The sequence below is a fragment of the Hemicordylus capensis genome, chromosome 2, assembly GCF_027244095.1.
Source record: "Hemicordylus capensis ecotype Gifberg chromosome 2, rHemCap1.1.pri, whole genome shotgun sequence".
In the NCBI taxonomy this organism is placed as follows: domain Eukaryota; kingdom Metazoa; phylum Chordata; class Lepidosauria; order Squamata; family Cordylidae; genus Hemicordylus; species Hemicordylus capensis.
The window spans coordinates 248,349,101-248,368,761 of NC_069658.1; the positions used below are offsets into that span (position 1 = coordinate 248,349,101).

Below are 19,661 nucleotides of genomic sequence, written 5' to 3' on the forward strand. Positions count from 1 at the left end.
TTCCTCACAACAACCCTGTGAAGTTGGCTTGAATCTCAAACAACAGAATAATGATGCAATGATGAAACACACTACATCAAGGTTGACTCAGCCTTCCATCCTTCCGAGGTCGGTAAAATGAGTACCCAGAATGTTGGGGACAATATGCTAATCATTGTAAACCGCTTAGAGAGCTTCGGCTATAGAGCGGTATATAAATGTAAGTGCTATTGCTATTGCTAGTGCTATTATACTTAGGTTTTTCCTCACAAGCAACAACCCTGTGGAGTTGGCTTGTATCTCAAACAACAGAATTATGATGCAATGATTGATGATACACACCACATTATACTTTGGTTTTTCCTCACAAGCAAGAGAATATCTCCAAAGATCCTGGCATATAACCCCCTCCCCCATTTTTCTTGCCAAACTTTGTGTCTTTAGCAGGATACCACAGGCACTTGTTAAAGCTAACACTGCAGATTTTTCTGAGATGGAGCTGTTATAGGAGCACTTCAGCGTAAACTGAGATCACAAGGCAAGCTTTCACAGTGCAAAAACAAGCATGCCAGCAAGCAGAACTCATGGTAAAACTCTCTTGAAACACCTTGTAACAATGCACAGTCAGCTATGTTACACTGCTTGAGTCAACTCACACTGCTGTACTACCCAGGCTGTGGGAATTGACTCTCAGTTCCATATACATGCATGCATTTAAGATTGAGTGCCAAAGAATCTTTATGATTGTTTTTCTTTCTTTTGGGGCGGAGAGAGGAGCGTATAATGCAAACATTAATACCTGTTAGGCACCTGAGAACCATAGTTGGGCAGCTAAATAAAAGCCTGATTCTTTAATATGTTTTTCCCCCCACATGTGGCTTCTGTAGTTTTTGCAACTCATTCAATTTCTCACCCTGACACTTGGTCTGCTGATTCCACCCGTCCGCCGCCGAATCCTTTCATCCGTGCGGGTGTCCGTGTGTGTCCTCGTCGTCCTGCCTGCGCCTGCTGCAGTGCAGCCCCAGCCACCTCCGCGACGGCGACTGTGCCACCACGTGCAGGCAAACAGAGGAGGACGGACGCACCACACGCATGCGCAGCGCAACTCGGCACGCCGGCTGAGTCATGCATGCGTGCGTCACTGACTAGAGACCCTCTGGCTGGCAAGCCACTAGAGGGCCTCTTTCTGGCTGTTCCAGACTAAGCGAGCGACAGAGCGAGCGAGCCTCAGCCAAGGGCAGGCGCAGTGAGCAGCATGAAAGGTGCCCGCCACCAAGCCAGGCCACTGACTGGCCGCAAGCAAAGCAAGGGGGGGCGCGGGCGGGCAGGTGCAGTGAGCAGCATGAAAGGCGCCCGCCGCCACCGCCAAGCCAGGCCACTGACTGGCTGCCAGCAAAGCAATGGGGGGGCGCGGGCGGCGTGGAAGGGACCGCTCGTGGGGGAGGGGGCGCCGATGCGCTCCCTTGACTGCTGCAGCGCTGCTGCACTGAGCAGGAGAAATTTTTATTAAAAAAATTTTTGAAAAATTGGTCATGGCGGCGCCCCCCCATGTGACCTGAAAAGATGGCGCCCGGGGCACGTGCCCCCCCTGCCCCCCCTATAGTTACGCCTCTGCTGTAGATTGATTAATTTGTACAATTTTGTTCCATCTTTTGGAGCGGATTTGAACCTTCAAGGCAGGCAATAACATCAGAAATTTAAACATATGAAGCTGCCATATACTGAGTCGGACCTTTGGTCCATCTAGCTCAGTATGGTCTACACCAGGCTTCCTCAAACTGCGGCCCTCCAGATGTTGCTGAACTACAACTCCCAGCATCCCTAGCCACAATTTATTGTGGCTGGGTATGCTGGGAGTTGTAGTTCAGCAACATCTGGAGGGCCACAGTTTGAGGAAGCCTGGTCTACACTGTCTGGCAGTGGCTTCTCCAAGGTTGCAGGCGGGAATCTCTCAGTCCTATCTGAAGATGCCAGGGAAGGGAACTTAGAATCTTCTCAGTGCAAGTGTGCAGGATTGAATTTTATCTCTATTTGTTTTATAGATCGCCCTTCCAGAAATGGCTCAGGGTGATTTACATTAAAATAAAAACAATTAAAATCAATTAACAGTTAAAAACTATTTTTTAAAAAACCAATTAACAATTAAAACATTTAAAGCAGTTTAAAAACCCTGGAGGACCAGGCAGGACATTTACAACAGTTTAAAAACCCTGAAAGGCCAGGACAAACAAGATAGGAACATAGGAAACTGCCATATACTGAGTCAGACCATTGGTCTATCTAGCTCAGTGTTGTCTTCACAGACTGGCAGCAGCTTCTCCAAGGTTGTAGGCAGGAATCTCTCTCAGCCCTATCTTGGAGATGCTGCCAGGGAGGGAACTTGGAACCTTCTGCTCTTCCCAGAGCTGCTCCATCCCCTGAGGGGAATATCTTCCAGTGCTCACACATTGTCTCCCATTCATTTGTAACCAGGGTGGACCCTGCTTAGCTAAGGGGACAAGTCATGCTTGCTACCACAAGATAGTGGATGTTGACACGGAAATCCCCATAGGCCAACTTCATAATGTCAGGGTGGAAGCAAAAGGAGTGGGAGAGAGTGCTGTTTTTACTGCAGTACGTCAGCCGCTTCAGCAGAAACAGAATGGGGAAAAGTGAGTCCGCTGATCTGACCAGCATGACCAGGCCTATCTTGATGCTGGTTGGCTTGGTCAGGATGGCTTTATACCTCAGAAGGGTATTCAATAAAATTATTCAATAAAATGAATGTTTGAAGTTTAAATCCTACAAATTTCAAACTGTTATTTTAGTTCCGTTTTGCATGCACATTAATTAAAAAAATCTATTGCATATATTTACTTTCTTGAACTTTCCTATAAGTAATATATGCAAAATGATAATGCTTGGTCAACGCTTGGCCTCATCCATTCCTGCCAACTGCTCCGATTTACCCGGGACAGCCACAAATTCCCACCATGTTTCCCAGCTCATGCAATGGAAAATCCTGATTTCCACCACCTCCCACAGATGCAGTTTGGAGGGAGGAGACCATTGTGGAGAGACGTCTCTCTGAAGGAGCCTGGCCATGAGGATTCTCTCTCAAAGCATGCGGATTTCCTTGCAAGAAAGCAGGGTCTGATTCGTTTATGAGAGAACTTGCTTCATATCCCTGCAGAAAGGGTAGGATTATTTGAAAGAGCTCTGACTTATTTGCTCTTCAGAATATTAATTTCTTCAGTGTGTGTGTATATGTATGTATATGTGTGTGTGTGTGTGTGTGTATCCCTACAGAAAAGCGTTAGATTAATTTGAGTGAGCACTTGCTTGAGAATTCAATTCACAGAATGCCTGCCTCTGTGTGTGTATATGTGGGGTGGAGGTGGTAGAGATAAACATGTTTTGCTTTGCCCCTATTTCTTATTTTGAAATGTTGGCAGGTATGGCCTCACTTACTAGCTATGTATAAAGCCCTAAACAGCTTAGGCTCAGGTTACTTAAGAGATGATGATGATGATAATTAATTAATAAAAAACTTTATTTGTTTATTTGTTCTCTGGGCAGCTCACAATACAGCATTAAAGCATAAAATAAAACCACATAACACATTAAATCATAGACCAAGGGGGGGGAGGAAGAAAATACAATACAAAGCAATTTAAAAACTCTTTAAAAATTAAAACCCAAATTTAAAAATCTAAAGTTTAAAACCCAAATTTAAAAATCAAAATTTAAAAGGCTTTTTTGATCAATCAAAATTTTGAGTGATCAAAAAGGTATTTACCTGGTGTCTCAAAGAACAAAGTGATGAAGCCAGGCGAACCTTACTGGGGAAGCTATTCCATAAACAGGGTGCAACCACCAAAAAGGCCCTCTCCCTAGTAGCCACCCATCTCACCATGTTTGGCAGGGGCACTTGGAGGAAGGTCTCTGAAAAAGATCTTAATCCGGGTTGGGAAGTATGGGGCAAGGCACTCAAGTAACCCGGTCCCAAGTCATTTAGCCCTTTAAAGATTAAAATCAGCACTTTGAATTGGGCCGAAATGGATTGGAAGCCAGTGCAGCTGATGATGCAGCACTGGTGTAATATGCTCAAAACGTCCACTCCCAGTTAATAATCTTACAGCCCTATTTATTACCAGCTGCAGTTTCCGGACCGTTTTCAAAGGCAGCCGCATGTACAATGCATTGCAGTAATCTAAGCGAGAGGTTAACAGAGCATGAGTAAATCTGGTCAAGGTATCTCTATCCAGGTAAGGTTGCAGTTGGTGTATAAGCCAAAGCTGATAAAAGGCACCCCAAGCCACAGAGGCCACTTGAGCCTCTAGCGACGCTCCTGGATCGATGAGCACCCCCAGACCGCCAACCTGGTCCTTCAGGGGGAGTGAAGCCCCATCTAGAACAGGCTGGACATCATTCACCTGGGCAGAGGAGCCACCGACCAGCAGTACTTCTGTCTTGCCTGGACTGAGTCCCAGCTTGTTCACCCTCATTCAGTTCATTACTGCATCCAGGCACTGATTCAGAACATTCACTGTCTCACCAGCGTCTGATGGTGGGGGGGAAGAGATACAACTGAGTGTCATCCTCATACGGATGAGACCTCAGGCCAAATCTCCGGATGACCTCTCCTAGTGGTTTCATGTAGATGTTAAACAGCATCAGGGAAAGAAAAGAACCCTGTGGAACCCCGAAGCACAACTGCCAAGGGATTGAGCAATAATCCCCTAGCACCACCTTTTGGAAATAGGCCTAGAGGTAGGAGCGGAACCACCTCCAAGCAGTGTCTCCCTCACCCATCTCGGCCAGCCTATCCAAAAGGATACCATGGTCAATGGTATCGAAAGCCACTGAATGATCCAAGAGAATTAACCGGGCAACACTCCCACCCACCCCCGTCTCTCTCTCTCTCTCCATAGATCAGCCCACAGGGTGACCAAAGCAATTCTTGTTCCAAATAATGGTCAAACAATAGATCCTTCAATTGACCTGGGACCACTCCCTCTCTCAAACAGGCATTTAGCTGCTGGACCCAGCTAAAAATCCCTTCCGTACTAGATTTAATAAGCCATGAAGGGCAAGGGTCAAACAAGCATGTGGTCGACTGAACTCAACTAAACACTTTGTCCACATCCTCGGGGACCAATAATTTATTATTATTGATTTATTTGATTTCTATACCGCCCTTCCAAAAATGGCTCAGGGTGGTTTACACAGAGAAATAATAAATAAACAAACCCTAATTGAAACTCCTCCCGAAAAACTAGACCAGGTATTACTCTGGACACCTCTCCCAATGACACTGAATCAGCTGTAGAGTCCAGCGGTTCTATGGAAAAAATGCACATGAAAAAAGCCAAGAAAATTGTGCACAGAAAAAAACCCACTGTCATAAATGCGCACAAGAAAAATGTGCACACAGAACATTGCTCACACCGAAAAATGCCCACATGGGAAAATGCCCATACAGAAAAATTCTTGCGTTGGAGTGTAGTAACGTCTTTTCCTTGATGCTTTCGGAATGAGTCTCCATCGGGGCGCCAGTCCAGGGGCAGATCCGGGGTGGGATGCAAGGCTGCAGTTGCACCCCCTGTGAATTTGGATCCAGATCAGCAGTTCCTCAGCAGCAGCAGCTTCATAAAAAGGGTTAGCTTAACTTTCTGCTGCTATTCCAGCTGTTTCCCAGCAGCGGGAGCATCAGCAAGCATCAGCAGCCTGATTTGATCTCCTGGGGTCTTGTGTAGGGGTGTGCACAGAACCGGCTGGCCAGGTTCGGTTCGAGTCCAGACCGGACTCGGACCTGACCGGCCAAGTCCAATCCCATCGAACGCCCCCCCCGGTCCAGTCCAGACAAAGTTCACGAATTTATTTATTTATTTATTTTAAATTAATGCCTTCAAATTACCTTTACCCCCTTTGGGGGGCTTCCTGTTTGCCATGGGGGGGGTGTCCGTGAAGGTTCCCCCTCCCCCACACCAGCCTCTTAAGTCACCACCACAGCACAGGTAATCCATTTATTTTGACCTGTTCGGTCCTCTGTAGTGCACGGCGGCGGCCATTTTGGCCACCACCGCACATGCGCAAATGACCCTCTGCGAGCTCTGGCATGACCCAGCGCCTCGCAGAGGTCATTTGCTCATGTGCGGCGGCCGGGGGGGGGGGTTTGTTTAGATCCCGAACCCCCCGAACCTTCGGACGGAACCGCCGAACCCGTGAACCGCCAGACCATTCACACATCCCTAGTCTTGTGCTCCATCCCTACTCTGGCCTTGTACTGCAATTTGCCACCAGGAGAATGGAGTTTCTGGCTGTTGGGCTTATCTCCCCCCCAGGAAAGTAAAACATAAGAAACCCAACCCTTATCTGTTTGGGGTGTGTGTGTGTGTGTGTGTGTGTGAGAGAGAGAGAGAGAGAGAGAGAGAGAGAGAGAGAGAAGTAATCTCAGTTTGTGTACATGTGTTTCTTTGTGTTTGTGTGAGGGAGTTTTACATTTAAAAAAATATTTTCCAGTTCTAATACAGACTTGTAAGAAAAACCTTCTCCTTCCCAACAGTATATCTTCTTGTGGGAAATTAGTTCAAATGTATTAAAAACTTTTAAAAGAATGAGAAGAAAAAAATGTTCCAACAAAATGAAAACTGGACTGCTTGCTGCTGTGAGAGGTGTAAAAAAAGCTATTTGAGTTTGCTTCTGAGTTTACATGTTGAGGATTGGAGTGCATGTGGCTAAAAGTCAATATAAATATGTATATGTTATAGACACATAGTCTCACACCACTTTGTGCCCACCTTGCACCACTTTCTGTCTTCCTCTTCCCCCATTTCTCTCATTCCCTTTCTCCCCCACCCCTTGCCCTGCCATTTAAATTAGCTGAATGTACTACTTTTTACACCAAAACACACTCAGAGGAATATGAGGTTCCCCTGAAGTAGTTATTATTATTATTTTTACATTTATATCCCACTCTTCCTCCAAGGAGGCCAGAGCGGTGTACTACATCCTTGAGTTTCTCTTTCACAACAACCCTGTGAAGTAGGTTAGGCTGAGAGAGAAGTGACTGGCCCAGAGTCACCCAGCTAGTATTATGGCTGAATGGGGATTTGAACTTGGGTCTCCCCGGTCCTAGTCCAGCACTCTAGTTTGACACTCCAGACATAGTGTACTTGCAAGAGAGAGAACATCCAAGCCCCAATATGTTTATATGGGGGGGGGCGGATTCCTGTTGCACCCCCTATAATTTCATCCTGGATCTGCCCCTGGGCGCCACCATACCTCTTTATATTGGCACACAGTACTGTGGTGCACTCGCACTTGCGTACTGATGACTAGCAGCTAGGTACTTTTGGCACAAACAGTTTCCTCACTAGGCGGTTAGTTACAACCAGCTAAAATGTTTCGATGAGTACCTTTCCTTTTAATTACAACTATTTGTATTGCTTTTTCTTTTAAATTTACATTATTAGATAAGATTTTATCATTTGTTTGTTTTTTTGTAGTGCAAACAATGGAGTTTTCAAGAAGCCAGAAGAACAACAAAGTTATGATTTACTTGGGGTTTGAATATCTCGCTTTTCGCACTGTCAATGGAGTGGTGACTTGGAGATGCAGACAGAATCGCTCTATAAAGTGCCATTCAATTATAAAAACAAAAGATGGCAACATAGTTCAAGAACCAACGGAACATTGTCATGACTCCTGTCCTCAAAAAGCAGCAGCAAATGTTGCCAGAAGCAAAATGAGGCAAGACATGAGAGCAGTAAGTGCTACTCCTCGCAATGTGATGGGAAATGTGTTGTCAGGGTTAAGTAATGATATACTGGCCCATATACCCAGACAATCATCCCTCGCGAGAAGTCTTCTCTATCACAGAACAGATAGTAATTTGTCTAACCCAAAACCTATAAATGTTCACATTCCTGAAAAGTATAGTCAACTGATACTTCACGATTCAGGTGTGGAGAATCTAGACAGAATTCTGGTTTTAGGTGATAGAGATCTTATGCTCGAATTGAACAAAGATACCATCTATGGAGATGGCACCTTTGAGAAAGTGCCAAATATGTTTGACCAACTGTACACGTGGCATGCCAAGGTGGGTAATTCATATCTGCCATGTATTTACATTTTACTACAAAAAAAGAACATGGACACCTATAATAGAATGTTTGAAATAATGAAGCTATTGATTCCAAATCTGGCACCTCAAAGGGTTCTAGTCGATTTTGAGAAGGCTTGTATGAATGCCGTGAGGATCGTCTTTCCACACGCTGAGGTCAAAGGGTGTTATTTTCATCTGTGTCAGAGTCTCATTAGGAAAATCAACAATGTTGGCTTGAAGACTGAATATGAAACTAATATGGACATAAACATTACACTGAAGTCTCTTGCTGCATTAGCCTTTGTCCCAATCGATGATGTAAGAAGTGTTTTTGATAAGCTTGCCACCAAATTTCCAGATGAAGACAGCTATAATGAGGTCCTCACGTACTTCTTTTCTACATATATTGAGGGTGCAGCAGGTAGAGATCCTCAGTTTCCTATGAGAATATGGAATCATCATGATGCAGCCCTGGAACAGTCACCCAAAACTACCAACTGTTGTGAGGGATTTCACAAGGCTCTTAATTCCCTCTGCCACTGCAGTCATCCCAGCGTGTGGTCTCTGTTTGATGGACTGCAGAGGGACCTGGCTTGCCACAAATTAACACTGGCTACTGTACAGGCAGGTCGCCTAGCGGTGAAAAAGAGAAAATATGAGGCGCTACATGACATGGTGACCACTTCTGTGCAGCAATATGAGCAGGTGGAAGATAAACTTAATTACTTAAGGACATTGGCTAATTTGCAATAAAGAATTATATCATAATTATTATTTATTAGATACTGGGGGCACCATTTAATCTGGGGGTCCCCATTCACTCCGGGTTCGTTTTCAACAGCTTGCAGATTTTTGAGATATAAAAACAGTGAAATAGCTTTCCTTTCATTTTAAATAATCACTGTAAAAGAATAAATTATATAGTTAAATAACTAATAAGATACCTTTACAAGTATGAATAAAAAGGTCAAATGTAAGAATTAAAAATGAACAATTACCAGGTATTATCATATAAGTACAAATCATTTTTTCATGAATTGGAAATAATGAAATATGGGTCTTTCTGCTATAGTTATGTTATATAATATTACATCTTTTTTTCTAAAATTAAATCTATTACAAAATATATATTTTACAAAAATATATATCTATATATTGCGGTGTCTTTCAGTGAGAAGATCACCAAGAAGTGATGTGTCAAAGAAATTGACTTATTTTAAACAATTTTGTCTTGTTAAAGTATATTAATAGTTTTAAATGTTATGTTATGGTTTTAATTTTTTAACAATGAAATACATAAATAATATTAAGTATTTGAAGAATTTTAAGCCATATAGTTGTTAAAAAGCTGTGTATACTAGTTAGTCGATGCATAATTTATTTTAAAATAAATTAAATAAATTTAAAGTTTGTTGATTAAAAAACTGTTAACTTTAATTTCCTGTATTTTCCCTTACCAACATTTGCACTCAAGAGCATATGAATATGAAATATTTTAATCATAAGATATCAATAACAAGACAAAATATAGGTAATACCTATTCATTCTCATAACTGGGAGATGAATGGTTATCTATAATTATAAATATCTATGGTACTTGAAATTGTGCATTTCAAATTACTATATGTCCGTATTTTTCCATGTGGGCATTTTTCCATGTGGGCATTTTTCCATGTGAGCAATTTTCAATGTGGACATTTTTGGTGTGAGCAATGCTCCGTGTGCTCATTTTTCTTGTGTGCTTTTATGACAGTGGGGTTTTTTCTATGCACAATTTTCTTGTGGGCTTTTTTCATGTGGTGTTTTTTTTCTGGTTACCCTCTCTTCCATGCAGTCTCTGGTTGCTCATAGAGTTGCACTTGCCTTTCCAAAACTTCTAAAACATTTTGCTTTTCTTAACCCAAGTTTCCTGTGTCAATATTATCAGAAACACCTGACCCCTTGCAGATGGGGTGGGGGATGGGGGAAAAGAGAAGGAATCCCGCCCTTTTTCTTTTTGGTTTCAGCCGCTCATAGAGTCAAATTATGGGCAGAGTTGGGAAAATTCTCTCACATTGTACTACAGTATTTGCATTTTATGGGGTGGTGATGATGAGAAATCTAGCAGCTTCAACGGAAACATTTTAGGAGTTCTATGTTTTTCTGAAGAATTAATGTCATTTATTGCTTTACATGTTGTTGTGGATGTATAAGCTATAGGTCATAAAATAATCTAGGAGTACAGCTCTTCCTCCTATTGGAAGATAACTTCTCAAAAACATCATCTTCTCTAGTCTTCTTTGTCATGTTGCTGGTAAAGAGTTGTTGCTTTAATTGACCCTATTGGGTTTTTTTTAAGCCTTTGTGTAACAGGTTCATGTATTCAAAGCACTTTATGTAGATTGTGTTTGTAATTTTTATGACAACCCTGCAAGGTAGGACAGTGTTATTATCCCCATCTTGCAAGGGGTGGGGTGGGGGTGGGGCTGAGGGGGAGAACAGCAGCTTGCCTTTGGCCACTATGAAGTTCATGGCAGAGGTGAGATACGCCTCTGCAAGGTGATGCTGTGCTGCAAAACATCAGATAGTAACCCTGCAGAGGAGGAAACTTCCCCACCCCCTGCTCCCAAAAGATCGTGAAATGTCTTTTGCACTGGGTGCTGCACTATAGGGATGCCAAGAGGAGTGCCCAGGGCACGTGCCCATGTGGTTGTATCCATTGCTATGCTCTTGAGACTGGAGAAGCCTTGAACAGGAATTGGGACAGACTGCAAGGACTGTGGCTGCTTTGTCACCTCTACAGCATCAAAAGTGGATGGCAAGAAGAGGAGATAACCAGGATGTTTGTTAAACCTCACTCATATCATGAAATTAATTTGGATGAACACCTTCCCACGTTAAAACTTGAAGAAGCCGGTCTGCCTCCCCCCACCATCAAGGCGGAGTCCACAATCCTGTTCACACTTACTTGAGAGTAAGTCCAATAGATCTACTTCTAAGTAAACATGCTGCATGCCACCTAATGGTGCAGTGGGGAAATGCTTGACTAACAAGCAGATCTGTGATCTTGCTCTGCTGAGTGTAGAAAGAGAAGAAGATCACATCATAGACCAATTTGCATCAGTGAAAGCAAGGAAGGTGCAGTTATAATGTTCATGTAGTGCCATAATTTGATAATTAAAAGATTAACAAGCTTGACCTGTATTTTTGAGCTGATATTATGGTGAAGTTATCTGAAAGATGGGTGTCTGGACAGGGGCACAATTTCAGTGCTTGCCCTGAGCACTCTTTTCCATAGATACGCCTCTGTATTTATGCAGCTGATATGACGAAGGACTGCACCACCATGTGCAGCAAAGAAGGCAATGAGGTTAGCTTGGAGAAAAGCATCTGGGTAAGACTGTTGCACAACAGGGTTTTTAGAGTTCCTGAATGTGAAGGATAGCTGGCAAGGACAGTTGTGTCACTGAACCAGAACCAATAGGATTGCAACAGTGTATATATATCTTGTTTGTTTGTTTGTTTGTTTGTTTGTTTATTATATTTTTGATAAATGTAAAAGGCATCCAAAGACTCTGGGTGGTGCACAACAGAACAAAAACTAACAAATAGTCATTTAAAACAATCAGCTTAAAACAATATAAAAACAAATTTAGAAACAGTTTAAAACCATTAAAAACATAAGAACAGCCCTGCTGGATCAGGCCCAAAGATGCCCATCTAGTCCAGCATCCTGTTTCACACAGTGGCCAACCAGGTGCCACTGGAAGTCTACAGGAAAGGATTTGAGGACATGCCCTCTCTCCTGCTGTTACTCCCCTGCAACTGGTACTCGGAGGCATCCTGACTTTGAGGCTGGAGGTGGCCCACAACCCTCCGACTAGTAGCCATTGATAGACCTCTCCTCCATGAAGTTATCCAAACCCCTCTTAAAGCCATCCAGGTTGTTGACTGTCACCACATCTTGTGTCAGAGAATTCCACAAGTTGATTATGTGTTGTGTGAAAAAATACTTCCGTTTGCTGGTCCTAGATTTCCCAGCAATCAATTTTATGGGATGACCCCTGGTTCTAGTGTTATGGGAGAGGGAGAAGAATTTCTCTCTATCTACTTTCTCCACAGCAGAAACAGAAACATTTAGGAGCCATTTTAACTTTTTTTAAAAAAATTTTCTGTTGTCAATTATTTTGTTTTGTTGTAAACCACCCAGAGACGTAGGTTTTGGGCGGTATACAAATATGTTACATAAAATAAAAAAATTAAAAAAAATAAAACCCTGGAAGGCCAGACTAAACAAATAAGTTTTAAGGGCTTTTTTGAAGGCCAGCAAGGATCCTAAACCACAAATTTCTGCCGGGAGTGCATTCCACAGCCCAGGAGCAGCTACAGAGAAAGCCCGGTTCTGAGTTGCCACCAGATGCACTGGGGACAACTGGAGATAGACCTCTCCAGGTGAGCTTGATGTGTGGAAGGGATCATGCAGAAGATTATGCTCTCTAAGGTAACCCAGACCTAAGCCATTCAGGGCTTTAGAGGTAATAACCAGCATTTTGTATATTGCCCAGAAACATATTGGCAGTCAGTGCAACTGTTTAAGTACAGGCATAATATGGTTTTCCGGGGTTACCCCAGAGACCAATCAGGCTGCCACATTTTGGACTAATTAAAATTTCCAAACTACGTACAAAGGCAGCCCCATGTAGAGTGCACTGCAATAGTCAAGCCTGGAGGTTACCAGCTGATGCACCACCGTTTTGAGATTGTTCTCTTCAAGGAATGGACACAGCTGTTGAATCAGCCGAAGCTGATGGAAGGTGCTCTTGGACTTGTCCTCCACCTGAGGTACCAGGGGAGACCTGGATCCAAGAGCACTCTCAAGCTGCGTACCTGTTCCTTCTGGGGGAGTATAACCCCATCCAGCACAAGAAGATCAAATTTATCCCTCAAATTCCGATCTCCTACAATGACCACCTTTGTCTTGCTTGGATTCAGTTTCAACATGTTATCCCTCATCCAGCCCATTACTGCCTGTAGGCAAGCATTTAGGGAATGAATGTCATTTCCTGACGACGACGACGATGATGATGATGATTGATGCCAAGGAGAAACAGATTTGGGTGTCATCAGCATACTGGTCACACCCTGCACCAAATCTCTTGATGACCTCACCCAGGGTCACCCATATAACCCTGATGAAGCTATAGGATGATTCAATATAATAGCTCCCGTGTTGAAGAGCAACAGCCACCAGGCTCCACCATCTGTAATCTACCCAAGAAACAGGAGCGGGACCACTGCAAAGCTCCTTTCCCCAACTCCCCCAGGCAACCCAGATGGATACCATGGCTGATGGTATTAAACACCACTGAGAGTTCCAAAAGAAAGGTAAATTCTCTGGTAAAAGTCATCCATCAGGCCAACCAAAGGCCATCTCAACCCCATAGCCAGCTCTAAATCTAAAGCAAGTTTGAAATGGATCTAGATAATCAGTTTCCTCCAAAACCACCTGGATCTGGTTAGCCACCACTCTCTCATTCACCTTGCCCAACCATGGGAGGTTGTATCTATCTTTAAATGTCCATCACTAAGGGATCCAAGAAAGACTTCTTAAGAAGCAGTCTAACCATTCATTGCCTCTTTCAAACAAGGGGTGGGGCATCCTACCATCCCTCAGCAATGCGGTTAACTAGGCCTAAGCTGCCGGTGTTTTCCAAGCTGCCTGTGTTTCACAACCTTGACTTTTCTAGAAGAATGGGATTGCAATTAGCAGAAGCCAGAGTTCTCCACAAAACGTCTGCTAAACTCCTGCTAACTTGGCAAAGAGGCACCTTTTAACGTGGTGATTCTCTTTATTTAGCGGGGGAGAGTAACTGGCCCTATACACCCCCAGCACAGTACCTCCAGTGACTGTTGCTGGTGTCTATCTTGTGTTTCTTTTTAGATTGTGAGTCTTTGGGGACAGAGATCCATTTTATTTATCCAGTATTTCTCTGTGTAAACCACCCTGAGCCATTTTTGGAAGGGCGGTATAGAAATCGAATAAATAATAAATAATAATAAAGGGATTTTCATTTTCAACAGCAATGTCAGCAAAGGGACCATGCTGGTGATAGACCTTCCAGCATGTAGACCACATACAGGCAAATCTTGGCACAATAGGAACTTACTTACTTCATTCAGCGTAAAGATTGAAACACAAGTTCTACAAACCCTTATGAATGGGAATAATTTGATTCACACATAAAGTAAAGTTGTGCCATCGAGTCGGTGCCATCGAGTCGGTGTTGACTCCTGACGACCTCAGAGCCATGTGGTTGTCTTTGGTAGAATACAGGAGGGGTTTACCATTTCCATCTCCCATGCATTATGAGATGATGCCTTTCAGCATCTTCCTATATCACTACTACCCAATATAGGAGTTTCCCATATTCTGGGAAACACACCAGCGGGGATTCAAACCAACAGCCTCCTGCTCTCTAGGCAGGTTGCATCCCCGCTGCACCATTAGATGGCAAAATGTTTCATACCAACCACATTATAAGCTTTTTTACTCAAAAATCAATTCAGAGGAGTTCAAGCAGATTTAAGATAAACTATTTCAGTGCAAATAAGAGAAGTCATGGATCTACTTATAAGAAGATGAAAAGCAGGTTAGAATAAGTGCAATATTGTAATTTGCATGTGTAACTTCTCTGTGCAAGTTGAAAGGAGGAAGGCAAAGGCTCGTTTTCAGTCTGCAGCCCATTCCAGTCTCTCTCCGTCAGTTCATCAGCAAGATTGGCATTGCTCTGGGCCACATCTGCAGTCTGATCCTCAGCTGAAGCAGCAGGCTGTCCTCAAGAGGCTCCATTCACCTGCCTGGATGGCGGCTTCCAAAATACTGTACTGAAAAAAACACGGTGAAGCTGATTTCTTGTGTCAGATGTTTCATCCATCTGCTCCCACTGGAAGGAGCTGTCCATGGTCTTACGCAGCGCTCTTTTCCGGTCAGACTATGGCAGATCTTTTTAACTGGAGATGTAGGGGGCGGACTTTCTAGGTCAAATATTAATCCTTCATTATTGGCATGATATTCTACATATTCTAAATACTTGAAATTAAATATTTCATTGCTTTTATTTGACATTCTGACATTTTAGAGAGACAAAGATGCAGCTGAAGCTATGCTTTCATTTTTAAGAGACACAAATTTGATATACTTGCATATATGCTCAGCAGCTTGCTCAAAAGAGGAGCAAAAATGACTGGAAACCCACCAGTTGGGACAGCAGCAACACAGTGTGTCACGAAGCATCTGGACCATGCAACTGTTGACAGCAATATACTGTTAGGTAAGGACTGGGCACTCACTTTTGGATTAAGTGATTTAGGGATTACCCTAACCCCAACCAAGTCCTGCTATGCTGCCTCATTGTGGTGAGAGGGTGTTCCTGGGAGGGATGAGCAAAGTATGCCAGGAGGTATACTCCCAGTAGGGTCTCCCAAGGCATGAAGGTCATCCCAGCTGCCCAACTAAAGCAAGCAGGCACCTATATTGGGCAGCAGCAATATTGGAAGGATGGTCACTTTAGTGACAATGACAAAAGCATCATTTCATACTGCGCAAGAGAAAACAATGGTAAACCACTCCTGTATTTAACCAAGAAAACCACATGAATAGACAAGATGGAATGATTGTTGATGTCATGTCGAATGATGGGCCTCTCATCGGATGGTACTAAATATGCTACTGAGGAAGAACTGAGGATCTCTCAGAGTACCGATGGTGTTTATGATGCAGTTAGACTAAAGCCTTTTGGATGTTGCCATATGGGAAAAGAAAATCCGAAGCTGCAAAGACAGAATTACAATGGGAACATGGAATGTAAGAAGCATGAGCATGGGAAAGCTCGACACAGTGAAAAATGAAATGTATCAACTACAGATTGACATCTTGGGCATTAGCACATTAAAATGGAATGGAATTGGACACTTTCAGTGAGAAAATGGTACAATTTGCTACTTGGGACATGAAAAACAAAGAAGGAATGGTGATGCTTTCATAGTCAGGAAGGATATAGCAGTGACAGTACTTGGGTACAATGAGGTCAGTGGCTGACTAATATCAATTAGATTTCATGGACAACCCTTTAACATGACAGTTTTTCAAGTCTATGCCCCAGCAACTGATGCAGAAGAAGAGAAAGTTGATGAGTCTTATGCTCACGTTCAATCTGAAATTGACAGAACATGCAAGCAAGATGTGATGCTGGTGGTTGGAGACTGGAATGCCAAAGTTGGAAAAGGTAAGGAGGAAAACAAAGTTGGCCTATATGGCCTAGGAAACAGAAACATAGCAGGAGAATGACTTATTAGTTTCTGCCCAGCCAAGGATCTCTTCATTGCTAACACATTCTTCAAACAACCAAATCGGTGCCTATACACATGGACATCACCAGATGGAGTACTCAGAAATCAAATTGATTACACTATTGGTGCAAGGAGGTGGAAGAGCTCAGTTATAACAGCAAAGACATGGTCGGGTGCCGATTGTGGAACAGATCACGGACTGTTCATGTGCAAGTTCCAAGTCAAGCTAAAGCGGAAAAACAAAGCTATCCAGTTTCCACAAAATGATATTGAGGATGTACCCACCATTTTCAAGGAGGACATCAGGAGGAACCGCTTTGAAGTTCTCAACCTCATTGATACGGAACCAGAGGAACTGTGGGATGAAATCAAAGAAGTTGTTAAGGATGAATGTGAAAAGAGACTGCCAAAGACCAAGAAACAGAAGAAAGCATAATGGATGTCAGAACAGACGTGGAAATTGCCAAGAAGAGGAAAGAAGTCAAAATCAAGGAACATAAACACCTCATGAAGGAACTTAATAGGAAATTCAGGAAAGCTGTTAGAAGAACTACAACTTGTAGTTAAAGGAACTACACTGGCTGCCAATATGTTTCTGGGCAAAATACAAGGTGCTGGTCATTACCTATAAAGTCCTAAACAGCTTAAGCCCTGGGTATTTAAGAGAACGTCTTCTTCGCCATGAGCCCTACCGCCTGCTAAGATCATCTGGAGAGGTCAGCCTACGGCTGCCGCCAACTCATCTGATGGCTACTTGGGAATGGGCCTTCTCCATTGCATCCCCTGGACTTTGGAATGTGCTCCTTGTTGAAATAAGAGCCTCTCCATCTCTGGAAACTTTAAAAAAGGCACTGAAGGCATATTTATTCACTGAGGCTTTTAATTAGATCTATGGTTTTAAACTTTAATGTTGGTTTTAAATGATTTTAATGTTAACCACTAGTCTAGTTTAAAAGCTTGGGTGAATAAATATTCTTTAGGGACTTTTAAAAAGTTGTCAGAGATGGGGAGGCTCTTATTTCAGCAGGGGGCGCATTCCAGAGTCTCTGGCCCTGAGTAGCCACCAAAGCAGCTGCTGGCAACCGCAGGAACCTCTAACCAGAGTGGACAATACAAGGCTAGTGGGATCAATGTCCTACTGACACATCATTCACAGCAAAGCTGATTATATCTAGAATTCAATGAGTTAATTTATTTGTTTATTTATTTATATACCAGTAGGTGGTGCATAAGTTATAGCAGCTGGCAAAGCACCAATCAAACAGTTTGTTAACCCCAGTAATGGCAAGTGGATCAATCAATTTGCCTGGACCGGACGTTAGGCTAACCAGCCTGTAATTTCCCGGATCTCCCCTGGGTCCCTTTTTGAAAATCGGTGTTACATTTGCTACTCTCCAGTCCTCTGGTACAGAGCCCGATTTCAGGGATAAGTTAAATATTTTAGCAAGGAGGTCAGCAATTTCACATTTGAGTTCTTGGAGGACTCTTGGATGGATGCCATCTGGCCCTGGTGATTTGTTAGCTTTCAGTTTTTCCAGACACTTTAGTACATCATATCTTGTCACTTCTATCTGACTCAGCTCTCTAGCCTCCATCCCTAAAAAGCCTTGTTCAGGAATAGGTATATGCTCAGTATCCTCTGCCGTGAAGACAGATACAAAGAATTCTGCCGTGATGACAGATGCAAAGACAGAGGGAGGAGAGCTGGTCTTGGGAGGAGAGCTGGTCTTGTGGTAGCAAGCATGACTTGTCCCCAGAGCTAAGCAGGGACTGCCCTGGTTGCATATGAATGGGAGACGATGTGTGAGCACTGCAAGATAGTCCCCTCAGGGGATGAAGCTGCTCTGGAAAGAGCAGAAGGTTTCAAGTTCCCTCCCTGGCTTCTCCAAGATAGGGCTGAGAGAGATTCCTGCCTGCAACCTTGGAGAAGCTGCTGCCAGTCTGTGAAGACAATACTGAGCTAGATAGACCAATGGTCTGACTCAGTATATGGCAGTTTCCTATGTTCCTATGTTCTTAACTCCTTTAGCTTCTCCACAACCTCCATATCCTCCTTAATAATCCCTTTCTCTCCCTCATTGTCTAATGGCCCAACCGCCTCGCTGGCAGGTTTTCTGCTTCTGATGTACTTAAAGAAGTTTTTGTTATTCCCCTTGATACTTTTGGCTAAACATTCCTCAAACTCTCTTTTTGCCTCCCTTATTGTCACCTTGCATTTTTTTTGCCAGAGTTTGTGTTCCTTTCTGTTCTCTTCATTTGGACAGGCCTTCCAATTTTGGAAGGAAGTCTTCTTCCCTTTTATGGCTTCTTTGACAGTACCCGTGAGCCATGCTGGCATCCTCCTGGACTTAGTGGTATCTTTCCTCCTTTTGGGTATACAATCTAACTGGGCTTCTCGTATTGTGGATTTGAGTAAACTCCATGCACTCTGGAGCGAAGTGACTCTCCTGTTTTTCCCTTTCAGCTTTCTTTTCACCATACTCATTTTGGAGAAGTTTCCTCTTCTTAAATTCAAAATGTCCATGTTAGACATCCTTGGTGATTCTCTCCCCACATGTATGCTGAATTTGATGGCACTGTGGTCACTGTCCTGGGTGTCACTCAGAATTAGGTCCAAGGTCAGCTTCTCTCTGGCCAGTTCCATGACCAACTGTTCTAGGGCACAGTCATTTAGTGTATCTAGAAATTTGACCTCCTTGTCCTGACTTGAACGTGAATTTACCCAGTCTATGTGTGGGTAATTGAAGTCACCCATAATTACAGCCCTGCCTCTCCTTGACGCCTCCCTGATTTCCTCCTGCAACTCCCAGTCACTGTCGGCGTTTTGATCCGAAGGGCGATAGCACATCCCCAGTAGCACATTCCCTTTCTCGCCTTGTATAGTCATCCACAGTGTTTCTGTGGAGGACTCAAGTCCACCTAGGTTTTCTAGCTTGTTAGATTCTATCCCTTCTTTAACTCACAGTGCTACCCCTCCTCCAAGGCGCCCCTCCCTGTCCTTTCTATAGAGTTTATACCCAGGGATAACTGTATCCCACTGGTTCTCACTGTTCCACCATGTTTCTGTTATGCCCACTATATCTATTTCTGCGTTAGCAACCAAGCACTCCAGCTCACCCATCTTGGCTTGGAGGCTTCTGGCATTGGTATATAAGCACCTATACACTGAGTTTCTCCCCTGAAATATGCTATTCTTATGACTCTTTGACCTGCTGGCACAGGCTCCCATCTGCTCTTTATGTGGTTCTGCTCTGTCTCCTT

The 19,661-nt window shown here is 43.4% G+C and overlaps 1 protein-coding gene across 2 annotated transcripts in view; it reads left to right on the forward strand.

Annotated features, from left to right (window-relative positions):
• Nucleotides 1-10,335, forward strand: part of LOC128343547 (zinc finger protein 397-like) — a 44,809-nt gene extending 34,474 nt beyond the window's left edge. For both annotated transcript variants that reach the window (XM_053292781.1, XM_053292780.1), the window contains one exon: nucleotides 7,470-10,335. In XM_053292781.1, coding sequence (XP_053148756.1) covers nucleotides 7,470-8,824 — 1,355 coding nt within the window. In that variant the 3' untranslated portion in view covers nucleotides 8,825-10,335. The remainder of the gene's footprint in view (nucleotides 1-7,469) is intronic.
• Nucleotides 10,336-19,661: the final 9,326 nt, after the last annotated feature.